This window comes from Geotrypetes seraphini, chromosome 1 (genome assembly GCF_902459505.1).
Source record: "Geotrypetes seraphini chromosome 1, aGeoSer1.1, whole genome shotgun sequence".
Lineage (NCBI taxonomy): Eukaryota > Metazoa > Chordata > Amphibia > Gymnophiona > Dermophiidae > Geotrypetes > Geotrypetes seraphini.
The window spans coordinates 154,298,034-154,325,451 of NC_047084.1; the positions used below are offsets into that span (position 1 = coordinate 154,298,034).

The 27,418-nt window shown below is 44.3% G+C and overlaps 1 protein-coding gene across 6 annotated transcripts in view; it reads right to left on the reverse strand.

Annotated features, from left to right (window-relative positions):
- The window catches only part of TTC29 (tetratricopeptide repeat domain 29), a 479,583-nt gene that overhangs the window by 131,928 nt on the left and 320,237 nt on the right, over positions 1-27,418 (reverse strand). For all 6 annotated transcript variants that reach the window (XM_033940245.1, XM_033940255.1, XM_033940229.1 and 3 more), the window contains one exon: positions 20,192-20,277. In XM_033940245.1, coding sequence (XP_033796136.1) covers positions 20,192-20,277 — 86 coding nt within the window. The remainder of the gene's footprint in view (positions 1-20,191; positions 20,278-27,418) is intronic.

Sequence of the window (27,418 nt, forward strand, 5' to 3'; positions counted from 1 at the left end):
GAACTCTTTTTGGGGCATATTAGCGATACATAAATACTCATGCAATGTAATGTAATGCAATACTGCTTGGGAGAAGGTGGGAGAAGGTATTCCTGATGAAGAACCAGGGAGTAAAAGGAAAGTTAAAGTCTGCTGAGTCTAAAATGAAGATATCAGAAAGTATACCACAGTGTAATCATCTCAGCAAATATGAATGGGAAGAAAACATAGAAAATGCAATCAGCAAGGGTCCAGTTTTAACGGTAATAACTGGAAGAGGTGACAGCAGGCAGTGGCGTAGCGAGGGTGAGAGGCACCCTGGGCGTTGGTGCCCCTCCCCCACCCTCTTTTCCACCCCTCTGCTCCATCCCCAATCCCACCTCCTGCGCGCGCCCCCCTTCCCTTCCTCCATACCTGTAGTCGCAGTGGTCAACAATGTGCTCCTTGCAACCCCATCGGCTCTCCCTCTGATGTCACTTCCTATGCGTGGACGGAACTTATACAGAGCTGTTTTAGAAGGGTCTAAGTGCCACAAAGGTGCCCAGACTGACCAGATGACTACTACCTGCATCAAGGTAAGACACTCCCACCCTCCCCCAGTGCTCACTGACACCTTCCACCACTTTAAAATTAGAACAAAAAGGTACATACCTGTCTCTAAAACAGCAGCATTTGGTATGGAAGACCTAGTAGAGCTGTACGGAGGTGTCTTAAGTAGCCTGGTGGATGTGCTAATGAATCATAGAGAGGAGGACCCAGACCCACAAGCCACTCTAACCACTACATTTAAGGTAGAATGTACGAGCCCACTCAAAACCTACTATACTGCCATCTGCAGCCATAAGTGCTATTGGTGTGGTACACAGGAGGTTATAATAGGTTTGGGGGGGGGAAGAGATTGGTGTCTCACCCAAAATTATAAGGGGGTTATAGTGAGATATACAGTTAACTCATTTTTTTGAGCACCTTCGCTATTGCGGTCCCTTCCATTTTTGTCCTCATTTTCTTACCCTGACTGCTTTTCAGTACGCTCATGTCATGCCTAAGTCCCCTTTTTTTATGGCGGTTTTCCTTTTTGATTGCTACTAGATGTGCAGTGCACCTCACACTTTCAACAATTCTCCTACTAAGTAAGCACTCTTCCGTTTAGTCTTTTATTGCACTGGTTTTACTTTTATGCACAACTGTACAAGAAATATGTTTGATTCTACAGTGGTTCATTGCACGCTACATTTGGGTTTTATTTATATTTTATATATTTTTTATCTTCTTCCATCAATCAATCCGCCATTTTTGTTTTTCGTTCTTCCTACTTTTGCTGTTTTCAGCAATTTCATAAGTTTTGGTAGTTGCATCCTTTTCATTTACATTGTTCAACTCTTGGAACATACTTGCACACTGTTTTCATCTTCTTTTAGTTTAATTTTTGTATTATATCATAGTTCATTTTATCTGAGGTCTCTGTCGCTGCATTTGACTCTTTCATTATTTATTATTTATTCTTCGTTTTTAATTTTCAGCATTGTTAATTCTTTACTCTTGCCTGCTCACCTTTCAGCCCACAGGTTCTTGGATATTTTCATACATACAAAATCTTTGTGGTAACACAGAACTGATATGTCCTCATATATTTCTTCCTTTATGTATATATTTTTTGACTTGCCTATTACACAACCTTTCTTTTTTTGGGTTACCCAGGTTGCACTTCACCATCCCTTTTAAACAACTAAAATTAATCAAAAAAAGGTACATCATGTTTTAAATCACATATTTAAACACATCATTAAGTGCTCCTTTTACGAAGGTGCGCTAAGCGTTTTAGCGCACACACCGGATTAACATGCACTGGCCGAAAATCTACCGCCTGCTCAAAAGGAGGCGGTAGTTGCTAGCATACGTGGCAATTTAGCGCACGCTATTCCGCGCATTAAGGCCCTAACGCGCCTTCGTAAAAGGAACCTAAGTGTATGTGCACTTTTTATGCATTTCAAATTTATATTTCTCACATCACTATCACCATATATTCATCCTATTCATATGCATGCATACTATATATTCATCTTATTTAGAGGCATGCACACCATCACTATCTTTTCACTTACAAGATTATTCCTGTACTTTCACATTCTTACATTCCTACATATTTCCATAGGACATCAGAAGAAGGTTTTCCACAACCGAAACACGGACCATGTCGGGTCTACACCACATATTTTCAACATTTGTCTGCATCATTTTTATTTGTGAAGATTGCCATTAAACTTTTACATCAAGACCATTGTCTCCACAGTTGTTTTTTGGCTTCTTCCTTTCACTGTAGATCGATTTGGTAGATCTTTTCATTTTGTATTTTAACCATTTATGCAAAGTTCACAGCAATGCCCTCTAAGGCAGTGGTCTCAAACTCAAACCCTTTGCAGGGCCATATTTTGGATTTGTAGGTACTTGGATGGCCTCAGAAAATTAAAGAAATAACAATTTTGCATGAGATAAAACTTTTGGAGTTTATAAATCTTTCCTTTTGGCTAAATATTAATAATAATATTGTAATTTACTAGTGTTTAAGCCCGTTACATTAACGGGTACTAGAATATATGTCTGTCTGTCTTTCTTTCTTTCTGTCTCTCTCCCTCCCACTGTCTTTCTTTATGTCTGTCTCTCTCCCTGGCCCCCTTTGTCTGTCTGTCTTTCTGTCTCTCTCCCTGCCCGTGTCTTTCTTCCTTTCTTTCTGTCTCTCTCCTGCTGTCTATCTTTCTTTCTTTCTCCCTCCCTCCCGCTGTCTGTCTTTCTTTCTATCTGTCTCTCTCCCTGCCCCCACTTCCCTGTGCAGCAGCCGCAGCAGCATTCCCTCCCCCTCCATTTCCCTGTGCAGCAGCATTTCCCTCCCCCACCCCACTTCACTGTGCAGCAGCAGCAGTAGTATTTCCCTCCTCCTCCACTTCTCTGTGCAGCAGCATTTTCCTCCCCCACCCCACTTCCCTGTGCAGCAGCCGAAGAAGCATTCCCTCCCCCTCCATTCCCTGTGCAGCAGCATTTCCCTCCCCTGACTTCCCTGTGAAGCAGCAGCAGTATTTCTCTTCCCCTCCACTTCTCTGTGCAGCAGCAGTGGTATTTAGTGTTTAAGCCCGTTACATTAACGGGTGCTAGAATATAATTCTGTCTGTCTTTCTTTCTTTCTTTCTGTCTCTCTCCCTCCCGCTGTCTTTCTTTATGTCTGTCTCTCTCCCTGGCCCCCTTTGTCTGTCTCTCTCCCTGCCCCTGTGTCTTTCTTTCTTTCTGTCTCCCTCCCGCTGTCTATCTTTCTTTCTTTCCTCCTTCCCGCTGTCTGTCTGTCTTTCTTTCTTCTCCCTGCCCCCTATGCAGCAGCAGCATTTCTCTCCCCCCACTTCCCTGTGCAGTAGCCATAGCAGCATTCCCTCCCCCTCCATTTCCCTGTGCAGCAGCATTTCCCCCCACCCCACTTCTCTGTGCAGCAGCATTCCTTTCCCCACGTCTCTGTGCAGCAGCCGCAGCAGCATTCCCTCCCCCTCCATTTCCCTGTGCAGCAGCATTTCCCTCCCCCAACCGCACCCCTGTGCAGCAGCCGCAGCAGCATTTCCTCCCCCTTCATTTCCCTTTGCAGCAGTATTTCCCTCCCCCACCCACTTCCCTGTGCAGCAGCAACAGTATTTCCCTCCCCCTCCACTTCACTGTGCAGCAGCAGCATTTCCCTCCCCCCACTACCCTTTGCAGAAGTCAAAGCAGCATTCCCTCCCCCTCCATTTCCCTGTTCAGCAGCATTTCCCTCCCCCCACTTCCCTGTGCAGCAGCATCATCAGTATTTCCCTTCCCCTCCACATCCCTGTGCAGCAGCAGCATTTCCCCCTACCCCCTTCCCTTCCCGTGATCTGGCCTTCTCCCTTAGTCTCTTGCCGCCCCCCCCCCCCAATTCCATTCCCTTCCCATGGTCTGGCCGGCTCCCTTAGTCCCTTGCTGGAGTTTATTTTTAAGATTAAAAGGTGCTGCGGTGGCTCCTCTCACGATCCCTGCCTGAGTCGGAAGCCTTCTCCAACGCAGGTGCGGCTCGTGAGAGGAGCCGCGGCGGCGGCTTTTAACTTAAAAAAAACTTCGGCCGATAGGGCCATATTTCCTGGATGGAGGACTGCCACTTCGATGGCTAGAGGAGGTGGAGAGCAGGGAGGCCAGCGCTTCTCAATTTCTCTGTCAGCCACTGGCACAGCTAAGCGCGCATGCGCACTCCTGCCGGACACGGACCTACGGATCATACAGGTAGGAGTGCGCATGCGCGCTTAGCGTTTTATTATAGTAAATAGTTAAAGAGACATGATCAAGAAACTGTTTTATTTTACATTTGTGAGTATGATAAACGTACTGAGGGCCTCAAAATAGTACCTGGCACATGTAGTCCCCGGGCCGCGCTTTTGAGACCACTGCTCTAAGGTGTCCTATTGCTCTGGTCAGATGTCTATGTGGCCAGTCCATTACTATGCTGGCCCCACTCATGTCCAAATGGTCAGGATTAGGACGTTTTCAACCTGGATGTTTTTATGATTAAAAATGGGGTATAAAGTTAAACGTTCTGGCAGCCTAGACATCCCAGTAACCAAGATGTCTAAATAGACAATTTAAAAAATATACAGGTATATTTGGACGTCCAACAGTTTGCCATTCAAAAATGGCCATTTTTGTACCTCCAACTCTGGATGTTCAGCTGGAAATGTCCAAGTTGTCGTTTTATTCCTGTACCCTATCTTTTTATTTTTGATATTGTACCCTTACCCTCTTCCCTTTTATTTCGACTCTTTTTTTTTTTTTTGTCCTATCTGTCAGTATTGGTTGTTCGTCTTTCCCCCAGGTTTTTAATTAATTTTTAAGATTGTAAAGTTAACAAATTATACGAGGACGCACAACATATAATATGTTCAAAATGTTGTGTGATCGTGGCACCGAAGTGCCAGTGAAAGTATCAAAAGTAGTTTTTGATTTGTACCTTTTGATTCTATACTGCTACATTAGTCTGAGGCTTTTTCTCCCTCTTTTTGGGTGCATGCTGGGTTTGAAGAGGGGAGTACCTCGGTGCCACGATCCTACAACATTTTGAATTAAGAACATAAGAAATTGCCTCCGCTGGGTCAGACCAGAGGCCAATCGCGCCCAGCAGTCCACACCCGCGGCGGCCCATCAGGCCCATGACCTGTAAGGTGATCCTTTTCTAAGCCCTTTGATCCCTTTTATCCTTCTATCAATGCTCTATCTATAACCTATCTCTACCTCTATCTGTATCCCTCAATCCCCCTTTGGTATGTAAAAGCGGTATATCAAGTCTGAATAAACTTGAAACTTTAAAAAAAAAATACCCCTCCAAGTATGGTGAGAGGGCCAATCAGGAACATGCTATTGGAGAAGATAAAAGGGTCACTCCTAGGCAGTATTCCCTCTAAATTGAACAAGAAGTCTTCACCTACAATCCTGCCAGAGGGGGTGCTGTTTCACTTTCACGTTTTCAATAGTGAGGGACAGGCAAGCTCTGCAGGACTCTAGGAAACCTGTTTGTCCCTAACATAGTACCATAGTAAATGTCGGCAGATAAAGACCTGAACGGTCCATCTGGTCTGTCCACAAGTGATACTTATTTTTGAAAAATACATGAGTTGATTAACTTGTCTCTTTTTTGATATTTCTAGGCTGTAGACTTTAAAGACTGGTATTGTCCTAGGTTCCAAAGTCTTAGTGAAACTTTCAATGAGTTCCATGTTCTTGGATCTGTCACAGAGACAGCTGCCATACAGGTTTGTTTATAATATACGTCACGATTGTTTTCCAAAGATAACCTCATTGCAGACTCAGATTATAATGCTCTGTTAGAGGAAGGGAATGGGGACTTTTTTACTGCCTTTTTTTGTTGGCTTTGACATTCAAAGCAGTGACTTGCCCGGGATCACAGGTAGCTGCACTGGGATTTGATCTCACCACCTCTGGGGGGCAGAGGCAGCAGCTCTACCAGTTGAGACACAGCCCTAGCAATTGAAATCAGAATATTGAAGCATCACCTCCCACTGGCAGCAATGCAGTTGGCGGACTCCCTCTCAGCTTAACATAACATAAAAATTCATTTCTAGATCACATCATCTTCAAGTTCTATGTGGTTTACATAAGATTAGTTAAAAATACACAATGGCTGAGAATAAGAAACTAAAGACCCAAGAACTTAAGTTGTTTCCTAAAATGTAGCTAAGATACAGATGGTGTCAGGTCAAAAGCCCGCGCAGACAATTGAGCGCAGCGCAGAGGTGCGCGCCACAGAAAATTACTGTTTTTATGGCTCCGACGGGGGGTGTGTGGGGGGGAACCCCCCCACTTTACTTAAAAGAGATTGCGCCGCATTGTGGGGGCATTGTGGGGGGTGTGGGGGGTTATAACCCCCACATTTTACTGAAAACTTCACTTTTCCCTGTTTTTAGGGAAAAAGTTAAGTTTACAGTAAAATGTGGAGGGTTACAACCCCCCAAACCCCCCACAACGCCGGCGCGATTTCTATTAAGTAAACTGGGGGGCTCCCCAACAAAACCCCCTGTTGGAGCCCCTAAAAATTGTAATTTTCTTCGGTGCGCGCCTCCATCTAGCGCTCAGTTGTCGGCACGCGCCTTTGTCTTTCGCGGGATTGTCTATGAACTGGAAGACACCGGACTTGAGAGAGACTTGGGTGTGCTAGTTGATCCATCCATGAAACCATCCGCACAGTGTGCAGCAGCCTCGAAGAAAGCCAACAGGATGCTGGGCATCATCAAGAGGGGCATATCAACCAGGACGCGGGAAGTCATCATGCCGCTGTATCGAGTGATGGTGCGCCCACATCTGGAATACTGCGTTCAATATTGGTCACCACACCTCAAGAAGGACATGGCAGTTCTTGAGAGAGTCCAAAGGAGGGCAACGAAACTGGTAAGAGGGCTGGAAAACTGCCCATATGCTGAGAGGCTGGATAAACTGGGGCTCTTCTCTCTGGAAAAGAGGAGGCTCAGGGGGGATATGATAGAGACCTTCAAAATACTTAGGGGCATAGAGAGGGTGGACAGGGACAGGTTCTTCAGACTAAAAGGGACGACAGGTACGAGGGGGCACTCAGAGAAACTGAAGGGAGATAGGTTCAAATCAAATGCAAGGAAGTTTTTCTTCACCCAAAGGGTCGTGGACAAATGGAATGCGCTCCCGGAGGAAGTGATCCGGCAGAGTACAGTACAGGGATTCAAACAGGGATTGGACAGATTCCTGAGGGAAAAGGGGATCGTGGGGTACTGAGGGAGGTGCTGGGGTGTTGCATAAGTATAGACAGCTCACCAGGTCGTGCAGGTGCAAGGCCGGAGGGTTAGGACATTGATGGGAAGATAGGACTTCGATGAGAAACCTAGGGGGCAAGGGTGCCCCTTCTGGTGATTAAGGCAGGTCATGACCTGTTGGGCCGCTGCGGGGGCGGACTGCTGGGCGGGATGGACCTCTGGTCTGACCCGGCAGAGGCACTGCTTATGTTCTTATCAATAGTAGAGATTTCAACTCCTTATCCCATAAAGCAGCTGGTATCTTAATGCATTCTGCTTCATTTTTTCAATCAAGTTCCTTATATTCAACTTGATGTATTTTATCTGTTCTATGTATTACTTCTTTCCCTGCCATGCCGGTATGTTCTGTCTTTATCTGTTTTTAAGTCCATTATTCTAATTTGTTTTTTATCTGTATCCCTTGTTGTGAACCGCCTAGAACTTTTTCGGTATGGCGGTATATAAGAATAAAATTATTCTTATTATTGATATGAAAGCATCCGGTCATAATGTCTCTTTGATTTACAGCCTTTCACCGATGGAAAAGTCAGAAAGGCCTTAGCACTTGAGAGAATTTTAAGGATGTAATTCTGTCAGATAGAAAGGAGCATCCCCAGCTAAGACTTTATAATATAGGCAACCCAACTTAAAAATGATCTGCGCCTCCACTGGTAACCAATGCAATTCCCTATAGAACTGAGATACAGAATCATATTTTTTCAGGCCGTAAATCAATCTCACTGTAAAATTTTAGATAATTTTCAGTCTTAACAAATTTTTCTTAGTCTCAGCCAGGTAGATGATGTTACAATAGTCTAGGTGGCTGAGCACCAACGACTATACCAGCAATTTAAAAGCAGAGAAATCAAAATAAGCCCTCAAAGTGCGCAATTTCCAAAGAGCACGAAATCCCTTTCAAACTACCTGAGGTATTTTATTTATTTATTCAATTTTCTATACCGTTCTCCCAGGGGAGCTCAGAATGGTTTACATGCATTTATTCAGGTACTCAAGCAGTTTTCCCTCTCTGTCCCGGTAGGCTCACAATCTATCTAATGTACCTGGGGCAATGGGGGGATTAAATGACTTGCCCAGGGTCACAAGGATCAGCGTGAGTTTGAACCCACAACCTCAGGGTGCTGAGGCTGTAGCTTTAACCACTGCGCCATACACTCCCCTTGTTTGGTTTCCCATAGTCAGATTAGAGGGAACAATGCTCCTAGGTACTTTAGTTAGAGCTGAGAGGGATTTCCATATACGGTAATCCACCAACTTTCTTTCCCCTAGAGTGAACCTGTTAATGACTTTTGGGATTTAGAGTTGAGTTCTTATATTTGACCAGATAATGAAGTTGATTGATAAGTGCAGAAAGGGAGCACTGATAGGAAAAGGTGATGCTGAATCTGATTTTCAGTTGCCTCTGTAAAATTTTGCCCTGTTACATTATCAGTGAGAGGGAGTTTCTTTTTGATAAGTACATATTAACAAGATGCTGTCTTTGAAAATCCAACTCCTTTATCCATTGAATGGTACAAGCAAAACATCGTAGCAGTATTTACATTGTTCAGAGGTCTTTCTGTGTGTAGTCGCTGACACAGAAAGCACTTGTGGGGGATTTGGAAAGAAGTTTCAGAGCATAGCAGCTTCCTCCGGATTGCTTTGACAATGGAAAAGACAAATGGACTCATTTGTTTTCTCATTTCTGCTGGGGTCCTTTTAATATCAGCAGACCCAACACAGTTACTTCTTGTTCTATGCCCTGCATTCAACTATAGACCAAGTCTTAAAGAGCTCCCCCTCTTGTCAGTTCCTGGACCGGTTGTTCCAAGAAACAGTAATTTATTACATCTAGGAATTTTACCTCCCTAGCACTCGCTGACATAAGATTTAAACCGTCAAAGGTGGGGTATCTACTATAATAAAACCCTAAGCGCGCATGCGCATTCCTACCTGCGTGATTTGTGATCCGTATGTCCGTGGCAGGCAGGAGTGCGCATGTGCGAGGCAGTTGGTGATACAGCGAATTGTTCTGGACCCAATTTCTTAACCAACTTCCCCCTTCTCCTAAACACACAGACCCAGAATCCAACTGGCATAATTGGGTTACCCTTTCCGGGACTACCTACCACGCTCTGGCCCCTTTATCTACAAAATCTATCTCCCACTCCCACAAAGCCCCCTGGTACCTTCCATATCACAGGGAACTAAAACAGAATTGTCGAGCCCTGGAACGGAAATGGAAAAAATCGAAATCCCCCTCAGACAAACAATCCTGGCGAGACAACATCAAGTGCTATAACACAATACTAAAAAAAGCAAGAAAGAATTTCTATGGAGATAAAATTACCAGATCAAAAAATCAAAATAGTACTCTGTTCTACATCTGGCGAAACTTAACCTCAAAAAACGACTCCACCTCTCCCCTCTCCCCTCCTTCCGCAAACGACTTAGCCAAATTTTTCAATGAAAAGATTTCCACCATAAGGAGCTCTTTCCCCTCAGCAGTCTCTTACAATTCTCTTCCTCCCAATGACTCAAACCCTGTCCCAGTGGATAGATCCTGGATGACATTTGAACCCATATCTGAACCCCAGATCTCTAAACTCTGCCTCAGACTGAAATCCTGCAAATGCATCTTAGATCCTTTCCCATCCCACCTTTATGAAAACATTCCTGCACAGGCCATCTCCTCCCTTACGAGACTCATTAACTCTGCTCTACTATCAGGCTTGTTCTCCACAAAAATGGGCCACATTGCCTTGTCACCTATTCTGAAAAAAGCCGATCTCGACCCCTCCCTACCATCAAACTACCGTCCCATAGCAAATATCCCTCTACTTAACAAACTTCTAGAAACCATAGTTGCTACCCAGCTCTCCTCCTATCTCGAGAGATTCTCCATTCTTCACCCCTACCAACATGGCTTCAGACCCTGCTTTAGCACTGAATCCCTCCTAGTTTCCCTAATTTCAAAGGTACAACAACTACACTCATGTAACAAATTCGCTGCCCTACTACAATTCGATCTTTCCGCTGCTTTTGATGTCGTCCATCACGACATACTACTTTACCAACTTTCCGAGATTGGAATCGACTCCACCGTCCTAATGTGGTTCTCAAACTTCTTACGCTTCCGTCACCGTCAACACAAATGGCACCATGTCCACTCCTTGGACTCCATCTTGCGGTGTCCCTCAAGGATCACCCCTTTCCCCTATTCTCTTTAACATCTACATGTCCTCCCTGAAACTCTTTCAACTATCCCCCCTGGAAACAATCTACACTTATGCAGATGACATCCTTGTCCTCCTTGAGACTGACCAGAACCTCTCCAACCTCCACGAAAACATTACAGCTTGCATAATGAGACTCCGTGCCTGGTCCCTCTTGGTACAGATGAAACTAAACGAATCTAAAACAAAACTACTCTGGCTCGGCCCAAAATTCGAACACCTGCCCACACTTTTCACACTACCCACAGGCGATACACTACAGCTCGAGTTCTCATGCAAGGTCCTTGGTATCACTATCGATTCCTCTCTCTCCCTCAATGACCACCTCAAATCCTTGGCAAAATCATGCTTTTTCAGCCTTCACATGCTGAGGAAAGCTAGATCCTACTTCAGCCAACAACACTTTGCCATCCTTGTCCAATCCATCATCCTCTCCAAACTAGATTACTGCAACGCCATCTACTTAAATCTATCAAAAAAAAGTATTCTAAGACTCCAGCTAATCCAGAATACTGCAGCCAAACTGATCTTCTCAAAACGCAAGTCTGACCATGCTTCCCCACTCCTTGCCAAACTTCATTGGCTCCCAATAATCTCCAGAATCCATTTCAAATGTTCCTACCTGGCTTTCAAGATCATTCACGGAATCCTGCCTCCTCTTATCCCACTGTCTTTCAACTCCTCCAGTCCCGACTCCTCCAGAACTGCCCAAAGTCTTAAACTAGCCTTCCCCTCTCCACGCGGCATCCACTATTCAGGCAAACTGGGAAAATCCCTTCTCTTCAAAATCACAGGTCTTTGGAACGACCTCACCACCCCGCTGCGGAACCTGAGCTCCCTTCAGTTATTCCGCAAACAACTGAAAACCTGGCTTTTCAGCAAATTGTAGCTCTATCCTTCCCTCCTTTCTCTCCCCCCTTCTACACATAAGTTCATGTAATCCTTTTTCTTCTTCTCTACCCACTATTTTAAGTTCTTGTAAACCGTGTCGAGCTCCATTCTCATGGAGATGATGCGGTATATAAATTTAAGGTTTAGATTAGATTAGATTAGATTAGGTAGGGAATGTTTTCTTTTTTTTTCACTTGCTGGCCCTGATCCCGTTATCGTCTCTAAGTTGAAGTCCGAGGGGGCAATGAAGAAGGCGGAAAAAAAAGCGGGAGGAGGGCATGGCCGAAGACACCACTCTGGAGTTTTCCGCCGGCTCCCTTCCCCCGTGACAGCGAGCCTCCCCTCCGAACAGGCACAGGAAAGGGGGGTGAGAAGGGAGGAAAGCGAGGAAAGGCTGCCCGATCTCCTTGAATAGTTCGAAGGGGGAGGGAAGCAGGGAAGGAAGGGAGAAGTTAACTCAGCGCCGCCACAGGATGAGTTTAGGAGAAGGAGTGGATGATCACAGCACAAGGGAGACCGTGCAAGGGGGTTGAAAAAGCGAAAGGTGGGACGGGAAGGGGAAAGGGAGGGGGAGAAAGCCTACAATGAAAATTTTTAAAAAATTTAATCAAAGGCGAACGGAGGCTTTTTTGTAGCTTTAACGGTGATCTCGGTGACGGCTTTAAATTGAGTGGAAAAAAAAAAAACACCGCCTAACAGAAGGAACAAGGGCAGGAAGAAGAGGAGTCTCTAGCACCCGTTAATGTAACGGGCTACAACACTAGTTTAAAATATTTATATATGATCTGGAAATTGGAACGACAAGTGAGGTGATTAAATTTGCAGATGACACAAAAGTATTCAGAATTGTCAAAACACATGAGGACTACAAAAAATTGCAGGAAGACCTTAGGAAATTGGAATACTGGGTATCCAAATGGCAGATGAAATTTAATATGAACATATGCAAAGTGATGCACATTGGGAAGAATAATTCAAATCATAGTTACGAGGGGGTGCTGAAAAGTTCTCAGCCCAACCAACCAACTTCCTAAATTCTAGCGTTATTTTGCCACTGTAGCTGAGAAGAGTGTTATCTTATTTTGTTAAGTGCCAATTTGCAGAAATAAAATTCTATGCTTTGACATTGTTTTCAGATCATTGATTGAACCATATCCACATCATTCTCTTCTTGGATAGGCTCAGAACTTTTCAGCACCCCCTCGTACCTTATGCTAAGGGTACACCTTAGGAGTCAGCAAGTAGGAAAATGATCTGGGTGTCATTGTAGACACTGTGCTGAAATCTTCTGCCCAGTGTGCAGCTGCAACAAAAAAAATAGCAAATAGGATGCAATAGTAAAAGAACCCCAAATTGAAAATACATATTTATTCTCTTTTGGAAATTTTTCTCTGGAAAGTTACTTGAACACATTTGCACTAGAGAATGACACGGTGCCAAAATTCATCACCGTCCCCGTCCCCGCGGATAATCACGGGAAATAATCCCATGTCATTTTCTAGTGTCTATTTCAACCTCGGTCCTTCTACACCAGCATTCTTCAAAGCAAAGCTTGCGGGTCAGTGGTTGTGGCCATTTATGCTCTGATTCTTATGAGAGCCAAGAATAATGAAGCCATTGTGACATCACTGATGTGATTGGCTCTTAGGCACTGGTGGAATGAGGCATTATGACATCACAATATCTGCTCTGGATACCAGAGACTGTCATTCTGTAGTGTCTGTTTCAACCTCAGTCCTTCTACACCAGCATTCTTCAAAGCAAAGCTTGCGGGTCAGTGGTTGTGGCCATTCATACTCTGATACTTCCCTCTCTCCTTAAAGAATGACATGAAGATGGTTTCCCGTGGTTATCTGCGGGGACGGGAACAGTGATGAATTTTGTCACCGTGTCATTCTCGAATTTGCACCTACTAATTTGTAATGAGAAATTTTTCTGAGAAAAAGTGCCCATTTTTGGAAAATTGAATGAAAAGTGCCAAGTGTTAAAGTGCTAATCCTCACTAATTCCAGCTTCTCACTGTAGATATAAAAAGTTATGCCTGTAGTGCCACAACACATATAAGTTTAGCTTCATTTTAGAAAAGCTTATTTCCATGGGTAAAACTGCAATAGTTGTGGAAATGAGTTAGAAAATTACCTTCCCTGAGGGCAATTTTCAGAACCATTTACCTGGGTAAATTGGTCTGGCTGAACGTTATAAGGGTAGTTTCTCTTTTAAAATTAGCTTCAAAAGTCATACATATTGTGCAACTAGACAGCCCACACCTTTTTGGAGCTTTTTCCTGTTTCGGTAGCTTTGAGGCTATGAAATGGAAGGATAAATAATAAGCAAATCGTTGTCTGGTCAGATAACCAATCTTTGACCCACAGGGCCTTCAATTCAGGGATTCTACAGTTTCTCTGTTCCACGCTTATTTTCCTAAACTCTCTCCCAATCTCTTCAGTCATGAGCATCTCTTTATTGATTCTACTGGCCACATGTGCAAGGCTTGAATCCAGCCATGGCATGCAACCTTCTTCTTTGTGGCCCCTTCACTAGGGAACTCATTGCCCTTTGAACTCCATTCTGAGTCTTCCTGGATTCATCTTCTGCTGATGATGAGTAATGTGGGGTTCCACAGATAATAAGAGATACACACGCTAGCCTATTCTATTTTATTTTACTCCATCTCTTTTCTGTCCTGTCATACAGAGGAATTCCCTCCTCATCTTCTTCTGTTAGTATTAATTCTGAGCCTCTTGATAGGCAAGCACAATAAGCTTCATGATATACATAAGAATACCTTAGGAATGATCCAGGCAATTTGTTCTTTATCAGCAAGAGAGAAAGTGGTTGTAGACTTCCTGAGAATGTTTAAAAGTGAGCATTAATTTTAGGTCAAAGTATTGGTAACAGTGTGGCCGATACATGCAGGCACAGTTTAGATAGTTTGTCTATCCCCCAAAATACATGTGGATGTGATCACGTGTTGATTTTGGTTATCATCTTGCAAACACATGTCTGAATGAATAAGCTCTTTTTGAATACTGGCCTTGAGAGCCCCCAGGAAAGAGACTTGGGGACAAATCAATGAAACCATCCACGCAATGTGCGGTGGCGGTGAAAAGGGCAAACAGAATTCTGGAATGATTAAGAAGGGGATCAACAAACAGATCTGAAAAGGTTATCATGCCATTGTTCCGGGCCATGGTATGCCCCCACCTGGAATACTGCATCCAACACTGGTCTCCGTAAATGAAAAAGGAGATAGTACTACTCGAAAGAGTCCAGAGAAGAGCGACAAAAATAGTTAAGAGACTGGGGGAGTTGTCGTACAATGAGAGGCTAGAGAAACTGGGCCTCTTCTCCCTTGAAAAGAGAAGACTGAGAGGGGACATGATCGAAACATTCAAGATATTGAAGGGAATTGATTTAGTAGAGACAGAGAAATTGTTCACCCTCTCCAAGGTGAAGAGAATGAGAGGGCACTCGTAAGTTAGTTCTTCTTCACCCAGAGAGTGGTGGAGGTCTGGAACGCTCTCCCGGAGGCTGTTATAGGGGAAAGCATCCTTCAGGGATTCAAGACAAGGTTGGATAAGTTCCTACTGGAATAGAACATACGCAGGTAAGGGTAGACTCAAAGAGGGCACTGGTCCACGTGAGCAGACTGCTGGGCATGATGAACCAATGGTCTGACCCAGCAGTGGCAAATCTTATGTTCTTATGTTCTCTTTGCAGGTACAACACCAACAAAATGCTCTCATCAATAAAAGAAACCAACCAGCCAATATTCAAAGCCTTTAACCAGGCAGGAGAAGCTCCTGTCCTATTAAATAGCTTATATTTGTCTAAGTGCTGATATTCAGTGACACTTAACTGAATAGTACTGCTAAACATTACCACAAATCTCCCCCACCCCCTGTACTGTCTGGTTAATATCAGGCGATTAATGGGCGGAGTTTGAGAGGAGCCACTATTTAACTGGTTAGTATGATATTCATAGCACTAACTGGTTAAATAAGCAATTAAAGGTAGGACAACAAAAAAAACATAAGAACATAAGAATAGCCTTACTGGGTCAGACCATTGGTCTATCAAGCCCAGTAGCCCGTTCTCACGGTGGCCAATCCAGGTCACTAGTACCTGGCCAAAACCCGAGGAGTAGCAATATTCCATGCAACCGATCCAGGGCAAACAGTGGCTTCCCCCATGTCTTTCTCAATAACAGACTATGGACTTTTCCGCCAGGAACTTGTCCAAACTTTTCTTAAAACCAGCTATGCTATCCGCTCTTACCACATCCTCTGGCAACATGTTCCAGAGCTTAACTATTCTCTGAGTGAAAAAAAATTCCTCCTATTGGTTTTTTAAAGTATTTCCCTGGTACTTCCCTAATTTTTGTAATTTTTTACAGAGCAAAAAATCGATCCACTTGTGCCCGTTCTACTCCACTCAGGATTTTGTAGACTTCAATCATATCTCCCCTCAGCTGTCTCTTTTCCAAGCTGAAGAGCCCTAACCGTTTTAGTCTTTCCTCATACAAGAGGAGTTCCATCCCCTTTATCATCTTGATCGCTCTTCTTTGAATCTTTTCTAGCGGCACTATATCTTTCTTGAGATAAACGCAATATTCCAGATGAGGTCGTACCTTGTTGCGATACAGGCACTGCTTTTATTATCTGGTTGCGCGTTTCCCTGAATGAGTTTGAGCAGCTTGTTCTTCCATAAATATTTTATCAGAAAGAAAGCTGTGGAGTGAGAATGCTCACTTCCCAAAGTTACTGAGAGTACAGCAGCATTAACTATAGCTATATAAATGATAAGTAGTAATTGTACTAAAGGCAGCAACAAAATGGGAACTACATGACTAAATCATCGTATTTTCTTCTGGTATTTATAGGTTGTTTTAAGGGAAAGGGGATGGGACTTTCTGTGGCTATGATCAAAGCGGTTTATATATTACTAGTGTTTAAGCCCGTTAGATTAACTGGTGCTAGAATAGATGTGCAGACTTAACATTTATAAAATTTTACTGAAAACTTACCATGAGATGTTTAATATCCATTTTACGATTGATTTACTGTTAATATTATATGGTTTATTGTTAATAGTGTACGGTTGATTATTGTTGTTAATAGTAAGATAATTTTAAGGGTTTTTTTTATGTTGTATATCTGTAAAATGTCCTTATAGACAATATTCCTTGTGAAGATTCTGTTTGAGTTAGGTAATAGATTTCCTTGGTTAGGGCCATCTACAACTGTCATCAGAATGTCTGAAAAACTTCTAACTCTAGGGTTCAGTTACACTTCCCCCTCCTCATTCGCGATTTCGGCAATCATGATTTCACATATTCGTGATTTTTGGGGGAGGGGGGAAAAAACCCAAAACCCCCCACAGTTTAGCCTTCCCCCCAGCATCCCGGCCTTACCTGGTGGTCTAGCGGGCTTTCGGGGCAGGAGCGATCTTCCTACACTCCTGCCCCGTGTAGATCGCCAATAGGAAATGGCTGTGGGGAGTTCCCGTCGTAGTCTCGAGAGACTATGGGAACTCACGGCAGCTATTTCCTATTGGCGATCTGCACGGGGCAGGAGCGTAGGAAGATCGCTCCTGCCTCGAAAGCTTGCTAGACCACCAGGTAAGGCCAGGACGCTGGGGGAAGGCAGGAGGGAGGCAGGGGTGGGTCAGAGTCGGACCAGAAGATATTCGCGGTATTTCACCATTCGCGGTCCGGCTCTGCTTCTATCCCCCACGAATCCGGAGGGAGAAGCGTACTTGCTCAGGGTCATAAGGAGCTGCAGTGGGATTCAAACCCATTCCCCAGGTCACTGCACTAACCACTAGGCTACTCCTCCATTACCAAATTTAAACACTAATCACGGAGGGGTCCTTTTACTAAGGCACGCTAACTGATTTAGCGCGTGCTAATCGTTAGCATGTAAACTACCCCATTTCATAAAATAATACTCTGATGCAATCATGCAAGCTGCCTAAAGGACCTGATTACTCATGGGCAGACGCAGTGTTAGTGTTTGAATTAGCATGCGTTAGCTGTTAACACACAAACGCAGTAGCTGCTACTATGTATTTATTTAGTTTATTTTATTTAGTCTTCAAAGACTCCAGCTTATCCAGAATACTGCAGCCAAGTTGATCTTTGCAAAACGCAAATCTGACCATGTCTCCCCACTCCTGTCCAATCTTCGCTGGCTCCCAGTGATTTCCAGGATCCATTTCAAATGCTCCTGCCTCGTTTTTAAGCTCATTCACGGCATCCTTCCTCCCCTAATCCCACTATCCTTTAACTCCTCGAGTCCTGACTCCACCAGTCCCGCCCAAAGATATAAACTATCCTTCCCCTCTCTACGCGGTATTCTCTATGCAGGTAAACTGGGAAAATCTCTTCTCTTCAAAATCACAGGTCTTTGGAACGACCTTACTATCCCGTTGCGGAACCTGGGCTCTCTCCAACTATTCCGCAAGCAACTGAAAACTTGGCTCTTCTCTAACATGTAATTCTATTTTCCCCCTTACTCTTCCTTTCTATATATAAGCTCATGTAAAACCTTTTCCTTTCTCTTCTTATATTTTAAATTCTTGTAAACCGTGCCGAGCTCCACTTCCGTGGAGAGGATGCGGTATGTAAACTTAAGATTTAGTTTAGTTTAAAAATTTATATTCCGCATAGCCTACAATTCTATGCAGATTACAATAAAACATCCAGAAAGATAAAAGACATACAAGTAACGAATGACAATCTTACACTGCAAAGCATATTACAGTAAATAAAGAAAAAAAATAAAAATAAAACAATAACCCTAGGGGCTCCTTTTACTAAGCTGCGATAGCATTTTTAGCGCATGCTTAGCGCGCGCAGAATTGCTGCGCACGCTAGACGCTAATGCCAGCATTGAGCTGGCGTTAGTTCTAGCCTCATAGCGTGGGTTTAGCACCCGCGGCAATTCTGCATGCGCTAAAAACGCTATCGCAGTTTAGTAAAAGGAGCCCTCAGACACTACATTTCTCCACCTTCTCCAGCTATGCTGAGAAATGACTGCTGGCAGATCAAGTTTTAAGTTTATTTTTGACTTATTGAATCGCTTAATTTAATTTGCTAAGCGATTTACAGATAAAAAATAGATACATCAGATTAATTATAAAAGGATACATAAGTTTGACACATTATCATACAAAATAATAAATAAAGTCATAGAAACTAACAGACACATGGGGAAAGAAAGTGTAGAACTACAATCGTATATATAAAAGAGAACATAAATGGTAAAAACAACAGGTAGGGGAGATAACGGGGAAATAAAAGATAAAAAAGGAAAAATTTGATAATAATCCTTAATTAAGCTTATAAATTAAACGCATCTTTAAAAAGGAAACTCTTTAAACTGCTTTTAAACTGTTTCCGATCATTTTCTTCTCTAAGATACTGGGGCAAACTGTTCCATAATTGTGGGGCTATTACAGAAAAAATGTCAGGGCGACGAGTTCCAATGACTTTTAGTGATGGAACTGTTAGGAGTTTTGGATTGGTGGATCTTAAAGAGCGTGACGTACTATGTGGAATGAGTAGTCTATTAATAATCAGTCCCTCCTTCAGTTTGAAAAAGTGTGCACAAACAGAACAGTTTTAAGCTGTTTCCTAAAATGTAATACAGAGGAAGCTTGCCTAAGAACTTAAGGAAGCTTATTCTAGCAGGTAGGTCCCTGCACAGAAAACATTGACTTGCGATGACTCGAAAGCTTCACTACAGTCAGAGAAGGCACATCAAGACGTAGAAACATAGAAACATAGAAATAGACGGCAGATAAGGGCCCACGGCCCATCTAGTCTGCCCACCTTAATGTCCCTCCCCTACCTTTGCCCTGTGAATAGATCCCATGTGCCGATCCCATTTGGCCTTAAAATCAGGCACGCTGCTGGCCTCAATCACCTGTAGTGGAAGACTATTCCAGCGATCAACCACTCTTTCAGTGAAAAAGAATTTCCTGGTGTCACCTCGTAGTTTCCCGCCCCTGACGTAGCTTATCTTTCGTGCGTAAACTCCGTGACGGTTGATAAATATGCAACAATGAGCACCCCACTTCAGCACCAGCATCATGCAGTAGTTTAAATGTTAACTGAAGAGTCTTAAAGTCAACGCGAGCACGGAGGGCCAGCCAATGTAGCTCTTTTAAGATAGGTGTAATATGCTCAAACCATAACACGCGCACCAAAAAGGCATGCAGTGGCATTCTGGGCAAGTTGCATGGCTTTGGGAACCCATTGAGGCTGCTTCTCCTGTCACTGCAGTCAGGGCTCTGGCCCGACTCAATCGCCCACTGAGCGAATGAGTCGGGAGTTTGCATGCAAATGATTTGCACCTCCGTGCAAATCATTTGCATGAAAAAAAAAAAATAGCGAATCAATCGCTGTTTTAAAATCGGCCAAAAGCGATCGAATCTCTATCTTTAGTGAATCTAGCCCTATTTGTGGAAGTGTGCATTAACAGCATGCAGTATGTCCCATGCCAACAGCCTAATACACTTTAGTTCCAGTGCAAATAACAAAATATCTAAAAGAATCAGGAAGAAATATTATCCTAAAACTGCTCTACAAGTTCACTTTTGATTTCTTCTATAGAGAGCAAGGCAAATTTGAAGAAACTTTGTTCATCAAAAACTAACAGCTCTTTTATTGTAAGATAATGGTTAAATGGAAAGAGAAATGCAGAAAAAATACACAAAGAAACAATAAAATGATGATGTTTTGAAAAATACGATTTTGACTCAACTTACTGTTATTGCTGCGTCTGTTTTTCCAATAGACAGATATGCTAAGCCTAAACGATAAGCAGACTCTCCTTTAAGCCTATTGTCACCTCCTATAAAAAGAAGACAGACTGGTTATGCATGCAGTAGACACTACACTGAACTGTTAAAGCTTCTCAGATTCTGTTATATTACCATAAATGCTCAAAAGCTTTCATTGTATTTTGTACTCTACAAAACATATCATTCTTTCTTTTGTATCAGGCAAGTGCAGCATATTTATTTATTAACTAGTTGTTTAGCCCGTTACATTAACGGATGCTAGCAGCCCTTCTCCCTTACTTTTACCTCCTCCCTGTCCAGCAGCACCCCCACCCATTCCCTGCTCCCCCTATATAGCAGTAGCCCTTCTCCTTTTATCTCCCCCTGTTCAGCATCACCCCATTTCCAGCTTCCCATATCCATAAGTAGCTCTTCTCCTTTGCAGGAGCCCTTCTCCCTTCCTTTTACCTCCCCCCCCCTGTCTAGCAGCACCTCTTCCCTGCTTCCCCTATCCAGCAGTAGGCCTCCCTTCCTGTTACCTCCCCCCTGTCCAGAATCACCTCTTCCCTGCTCCTCCTGTACTGCAGCACCCCCTTACCTGCTCCCCCTGTCCAGTCCGGTGATCTCCAGCCATCAGGCTGGCTCCTGCAGGGAGTCTAGTTCCTGTCCGGTCCCTGCCAGGCGTGCGAGCCTGCTCCGCCCCCTCCCGACCTGCCGGGAGTATTTGAATTAGACCCAACGGTTCCTGTTGAGGGAAGCACTCCTCACCGGACTCAGCGGTGAACTCCAGCCATCGGGCCGACATCCGCCTTGTTTTTTGTTTTTTTTTAGTTGAAAGATGCGGCGGTGGCTCCTCTCATGATCCCCGCCTGCGTCGGAAGTCCGACGCAGGCGGGGATCGTGAGAGTAGCCACCGCCGCGTCTTTCAAAGAATCATAAGCCGCGCATGCGCACTTCCTATATGTCGCTACAGCTCATGGAAAACCGGCACACACTTAGGAAGTGCGCATGCGCGGCTTACCATTTTATTATATTAGATATTCCAACTGAACTCGGGCAGTTTACACAATAACATACAGTACATCATTTTAAAACCAACCACATAAAACATACGCAATAATTACCAGACTTACATAATAAGCTCAATATCTGCATACAATGACAGTGCCTCGGAACAGCAATCTTTACTAAAGACCTTAGAATGCCTACGAGAACAATGAATCTTTGTACACGAAGGAATGGATCAGCACTGAGGCCCTGATTTTACAAAAGATGCCTAAAGATAGGCACCTAGATCAGTGTGTCTAGCCGCTCTAGGTACCTAACCTCCTTTACTAACGTGTAACGAGAGTTTTAGTGGCGGTAACTGCTCCTATGCTCATAGAATTCCTATGAGCGTCGGAGCAGTTACCGCCACTGCCGGCGCTAAAACCCACGCTAAGCTTTGGTAAAGGAGGGGGTTAATTATTTAAAAAGCCTTAACTGGCATCGTTATTTAAAAATTGCAAGTAAAGCACAATTAATTAGATGGGAGGGGACTATCACTTTGAGGTAGACATCTACTCCAAGGCACCTACCAGAAAGTAGGCGTGGTTAGGGGGGAGGCTCTTGGGTGTGTTTTTACTTAGGCGCTCTCATCTAGGTCAAGAAATCCTCCTGGCATAAATAGAGATCACCTAAGGTTTCAATGCCTAACGGCGCCTAAGACTGTTTTAAGTGCGAGTCTATAAATGGCGCCTACGTTATGGTTGGCACTTGCACTTCTCAGTGCCTACATGTTGTTGTTGTTAGGTTCCATCGACTTGTGTTCGAGTCCTAGCAACTTGATGAATTGCGGAACTAAAAAGAAATCAGTTTTGTGTTAGTCCGGAAAGGTCCTCCAGTGTTATCCCCATGGTTTTATGCAATGTGTCCAGCCATCTATATGTTAGGCTCCATTTACGCTGCTAGCAGCTGACCTGGAAACCTTCCCTCTGATGCGTCCCTCTCTCTCCCCATTTCCACCCAGAGTCTGTCCTTTTTCTCTCTGCCCCCATCCAGCATCTGGCCCTTCTCTCTCTCTCCACTTCCATCCACTATCTGCCTCCCCCTATGTCATCCAGCATCTGAAGCACTTCGTTTATTTGGCATAATCGCGTCTTTGTAGAGATCCAACCAAGAAGCCTGCACTCCTCTGCTCTTAGTCCCGTGATGACTGCAGCTGCCAGTCCACCCCCCCCCCCGTCAATTACCACTTCCGGAGCAGAGGCAGCAGCAAGGGACCTTCCTGCACTTCAGCGAGGCTGCCCACATAAGTATGACAGCCGTGCTGAGGTGCAGTTCAGAGTAGCGCAGGAGGTTCCGGAGTGTGGACCCGACTGGCTGTGCACCCCCTTGGAGCGTGCACCCGGGGCGGACCGCCCCCCCCTTGGTACGCCACTGTCTCACCCTCATCTAGCATCTGCCTTCTCTATCCTCCATGTCATCCAGTCTGACTTCGGTCCCGGGGAAGATGGCGAAAGCGCTGATAAAAGACAGCATTGATGAGCATCTGGAAAGGAATTAACAAATAAATGGACGAAAGAAGCCATCAGTGGCATGCACAGCATTAGGGCCCTGCGGCATGGGTTAGTTTTGTTTACATGCTGTGGCAGCTGGGGGAGACTGAGCGGCAAGCCAGGAAGAGTGGGAAGCTAGCAGCAGCACACATAGGTTTAGGGCACTGCAGCACAGGTGACGCCAGAGAAGTGAGCTTCCAATTCTTACAGAAACTCCAGAAGCAAGAGACCATGAGTGACCAAAAGGAATAGAGGGGGGGGGGTAAGGGGAAGAGAGATGGGACCATGAGGCATGAAGTGGGGGGGAAAAAGAGTGGGAGAGACAGATGATGCTGAATGGGGGGGAGGAGACAGACAGGGCAATGCTGGGGAATGAGAGACAGAAGGGTATATTAGGTGGGGATATAAGAGAAAGACAGAGGGGATCCTGGATAGCTGTAGTGGAGAAGTGGGTGTAGATGGGCTGCAGTAGGTTTTGACAGAGATTTTGGCAGTTGGAACCCAAGTACAGTACCGGGTAGAGCTTTGGATTCTTGCCCAGAAATAGCTAAGAAGAAAAAATTTAAATTGAATCAGGTTGGGCAGACTGGATGGACCATTTGGGTCTTTATCTGCCGTCATCTACTATGTTACTATGTATAAACAACCAAATCTGTAACTCCTCTAGTACGTTCTACTCCATGTATATTAACTTGCAACAAAACAAGTCAAGCAGTCCACCAAAGAATCCAACATGAAACAAAAGAAGATTGGCAGAAAAATAAGGAGATTCGAATTAGGTTAATTCAAGGTGCTCCCAAGAACCATGCCTGATGCATTTCTCCAAACAAGGCTAGTCAACGCTAACAAAAACACCATGTCTTTCATACAAACAGAACAAAGAAAACACCTTTGCCTAGTATGGAATATGTAATCACAAACTAACCTCTCCCCCTTTTACAAAACTGTAGTATGTTTTTTAGCCACAGCCAGCACTAAAAAATGCTCTACAGTTTTGTAAAAGGGGGGATAAAATAAAAATATGTGGACAAAGGTTAAATAAAACCACCAAGAAGCTGGATTCTGCATACAATGCAACACCACAGAAACAGCGATGCATGTCCCCTAAAGCAAAAAAATAAATAAATAGAAATTTTTTTTCTACCTTTGTCTTCTCTGGTTTCTGCTCTCCTCATCTTCTTGTCACGATGACACCTAGATCTTTTTCTTGAGCACTGACCCCCAAAGTGGACCCTAGCATCTGGTAACAATGATTTGGATTATTCTCCCCAATGTGCATCACTTTGCATTTGTCCACGTTAAATTTCATCTGCCATTTGGACACCCAGTTTTCCAATTTCCTAAAGTCTTCCTGTACTTTTTCACAGTCTGCATGCATTTTAGTGTCATCTGCAAATTTAATCACCTCACTTGCAGTTCCAATTTCCAGATCATTTATAAATAAGTTAAATAGTACCGGTTCCAGTACCGATCTCTGCGGCACACCACAAATTACCCTCTTCCATTGAGATAAATGGCCATTTTCAATCTTTATATATCTTCATTGGGAACTGTATTTCAGAAATTGAATGTCAACTATCATCTTTATGCTGATAACATTCAGGTTTTTTTCCCCTTTGACTGATTGGAAAATTGAATTACAAACAAAATTGTAAAGATGTTTGAAAGCTGTAAATGATTGGATGATGAAACATAAACTGGTACTAAATCTGGCTAAAATAGATGTAATGTTGATTGGGAGAAATGAAGATCTGATGTGGCCTCAAGATATTGAGGTAGATAATATGAAACTTGCAATACACAAACAATTGAAACTCTTGGGAGTGTGGCTAGATGCCACATTGAGCATTAAAGTGATTACTTTATTTTTCAAACCATAAGACCCAATTTTTCCATCCCCATAAAGGGGGTGAAAAAGGGGGAGTGTCTTATGGACCGAATACACTGCGCCCCCCCCCCCCCGGTACCTTTTTTAGTGGCGGTGGTCCAGCGTGGTCTCCTGGATGGCTGCCTTTGTCTTAGAAGAGCGATGCAGAACGCAGGAGCGTGACCTTTGCACTCCCTGCCTGGTCACGCAGCTCTGTGATTGGCTGCAGTCAGTTATTGACTGTAGCCAATCAAAGAGTGGTGCGGGACCAGGCAGGAAGCGCAAAGGTCACACTCCTGTGTTCTGCATCGCTCTTCTAAGATAAAGGCAGCCGTCCAGACCATGCTGGACCACCACCACTAAAAAGGTACTGGAGGGGATGCGGGCGGCTGCAGGCTTTGGGCAACTGCGGGCGGCTTTGGGCTTCGGGTGGTTTCTGGCGACTATGGGCTTCTCAGCACCAGACCACCAGATGCACCTACATGTAGGGGAGGAAAAACCAAGAAGAAAAAAATTCTGCACCTAATTTTTTTTCTTGGTTTTTCCTCCTCTACAGGTGGGTGCGTCTTATGGTCCAGTGCATCTTATGGACTGAAAAATACGGTAAATCTGCATTTTTTCAAATATGTTTACTAATTAGAGCCAAACTGATGTTGAAGAGCTATGATTTTTGATTAGTGGTACAGACCATAATTATCTCAAGGTTGTATTATTGCAATGCGCTTTATTTGGGTATAGCATCATCATGACGTAAAGCAGAATGAAGGAAGTTATCCTGCCACTGTATCAGGCGATGGTGCGCCCGCATCTGGAGTACTGCGTCCAATACTGGTCGCCGTACCTTAATAAGGACATGCGATGCTCGAGAGGGTCCAGAAAAGAGCAACAAGGATGATAAAAGGCATGGAAAACCTTTCATATGCTGAAAGGCTAGAGAAGCTAGGGCTCTTTTCTCTGGAAAAGTGGAGACTTAGAGGGGACATGATAGAGACTTATAAGATCATGAAAGGCATAGAGAAGGTGGAGAGGGACAGATTCTTCAGACTAGCGGGGAAAACAAGAGGGCATTCAGAAAAATTGAAAGGAGACAGATTCAGAACAAATGCTAGGAAGTTCTTCTTCACTCAGAGGGTCGTGGAAACCTGGAATGTGCTTCCAGAGGAGGTGGTAGGACAGAGTACGATATTGGGTTTCAAAAAGGGTTCGGATGATTTCCTGAAGGAGAAGGGGATTGAAGGGTATAGATAGAGGGTTATTATACAGAATATTAAATGATTAGGGAATAAAAGGTTTAGGTAAAGGATCTCTTACAGGTCATGGACCTGGGGGGCCGCGGCGGGAGCGGACTGCTGGGCACAATGGACTCCTGGTCTGACCCGACAGAGGCAATGCTTATGTTCTTATTAAAAACAATTGAAAATGCTGCGGCATGTTTGATATGTGGCAGAAATAAATTCGACCATATCACACTGTTGCTGAAAAAAAACTTTGCTGGTTGCTTGTGAATTGTTGCATTGTTTTCAAAACCCTTGCATTGGTTTTCAAAGTGATTCACTATAGAATCCCCTGGTATCTGACACAGGTGATGAAACTGTACCAACCGTCTAGACCAGTGGTCTCAAACTCAAACCCTTTGCAGAGTCACATTTTGGATTTGTAGGTACTTGGAGGGCCGCAGAAAAAATAGTCAGGGGTCAGTTTACTAAGGTGTGCTAGCCGATTTAGCGCGCGCTAAATGCTAATGTGTCCATTAGATTCTATGGACGCATTAGCATTTAGCGCGCTAATATATAGCACATGCTAAATCGGCTAGCGCGCATTAGTAAAAGGTCCCCTAGTTTTTCTGCGGCCCTCCAAGTACCTACAAATCCAAAATGTGGATTATCAGAAGCAAATAAGTAAAGATTTATAAACTATATTATAACTATCTTATATAATAAAACGCTAGCCGCGCATGCGCACTCAGACCTGCGTGATCTGTAATCCCTGGTCTGTAGGTCCGTGGCCAGAGTGCGTATGCGGCGGCTAGACAAAGCGGGAGAAAGACTCGAGCGCTGTGGCCGACTCAGGATGGGAGGATGCGCCGCAGCAAAGTGCTGCACAGGTACTGGAGGGGGAGAGACATATTGTTTCTGCACCGGTACAAACATCCCTCCAGCGTTGGCAGTCGCTGCACGTTAAACAGGCTGCTTCGCGACTTTCTCCTGCAGTTGAGTCCCTCTGCCGTGTCACTAATGATGTCATCAATGACGTGACAGAGATACTCAACGGCAGAAGAAAGCCGCGAACCAGCCTGTTTAGCGTGCTGCGGCTGCCAACGCTGGAGGGAGGTTTGTTATTAAAGTCATCTCGCCGGGAGGGTTGCAGAGTCAGCGGAGGTTGGGCTGGGAGGGGAGAGAACCGTCTGCCTCGGGTGCTTCAGGCAGCAGCAGCGTTTACAATTCGCTGCTGTTGCGGCTTCAGACCTTCCTCTCTGGCTGATCCTGCCTACTTCCTGTTTTCATGAACACAGGACCCGCCACAGAGGAATACCTGAAGTCAGCAACAGCAATGAATTGTGAATGCTGCTGTTGCCCGATGAAGTAGTTGAAGGAGGAAAGTGAGCATAGGGGGAGAGAATGGCTTCGAGGGGCATGGAGGGAAGGAGGAAGGTATGCCAGACCAAGGGAAAAGGAAAGAGGAGATGGAGAGCGGCCATATGGGACAGAGAGAGAGGGGACGGACACTGGATGGAACGAGAAGAGAGGGCAGTGAATGGAAGGGGCAACATAGAGGGTGAACAGTATTCTAGCACCCGTTAATGTAACG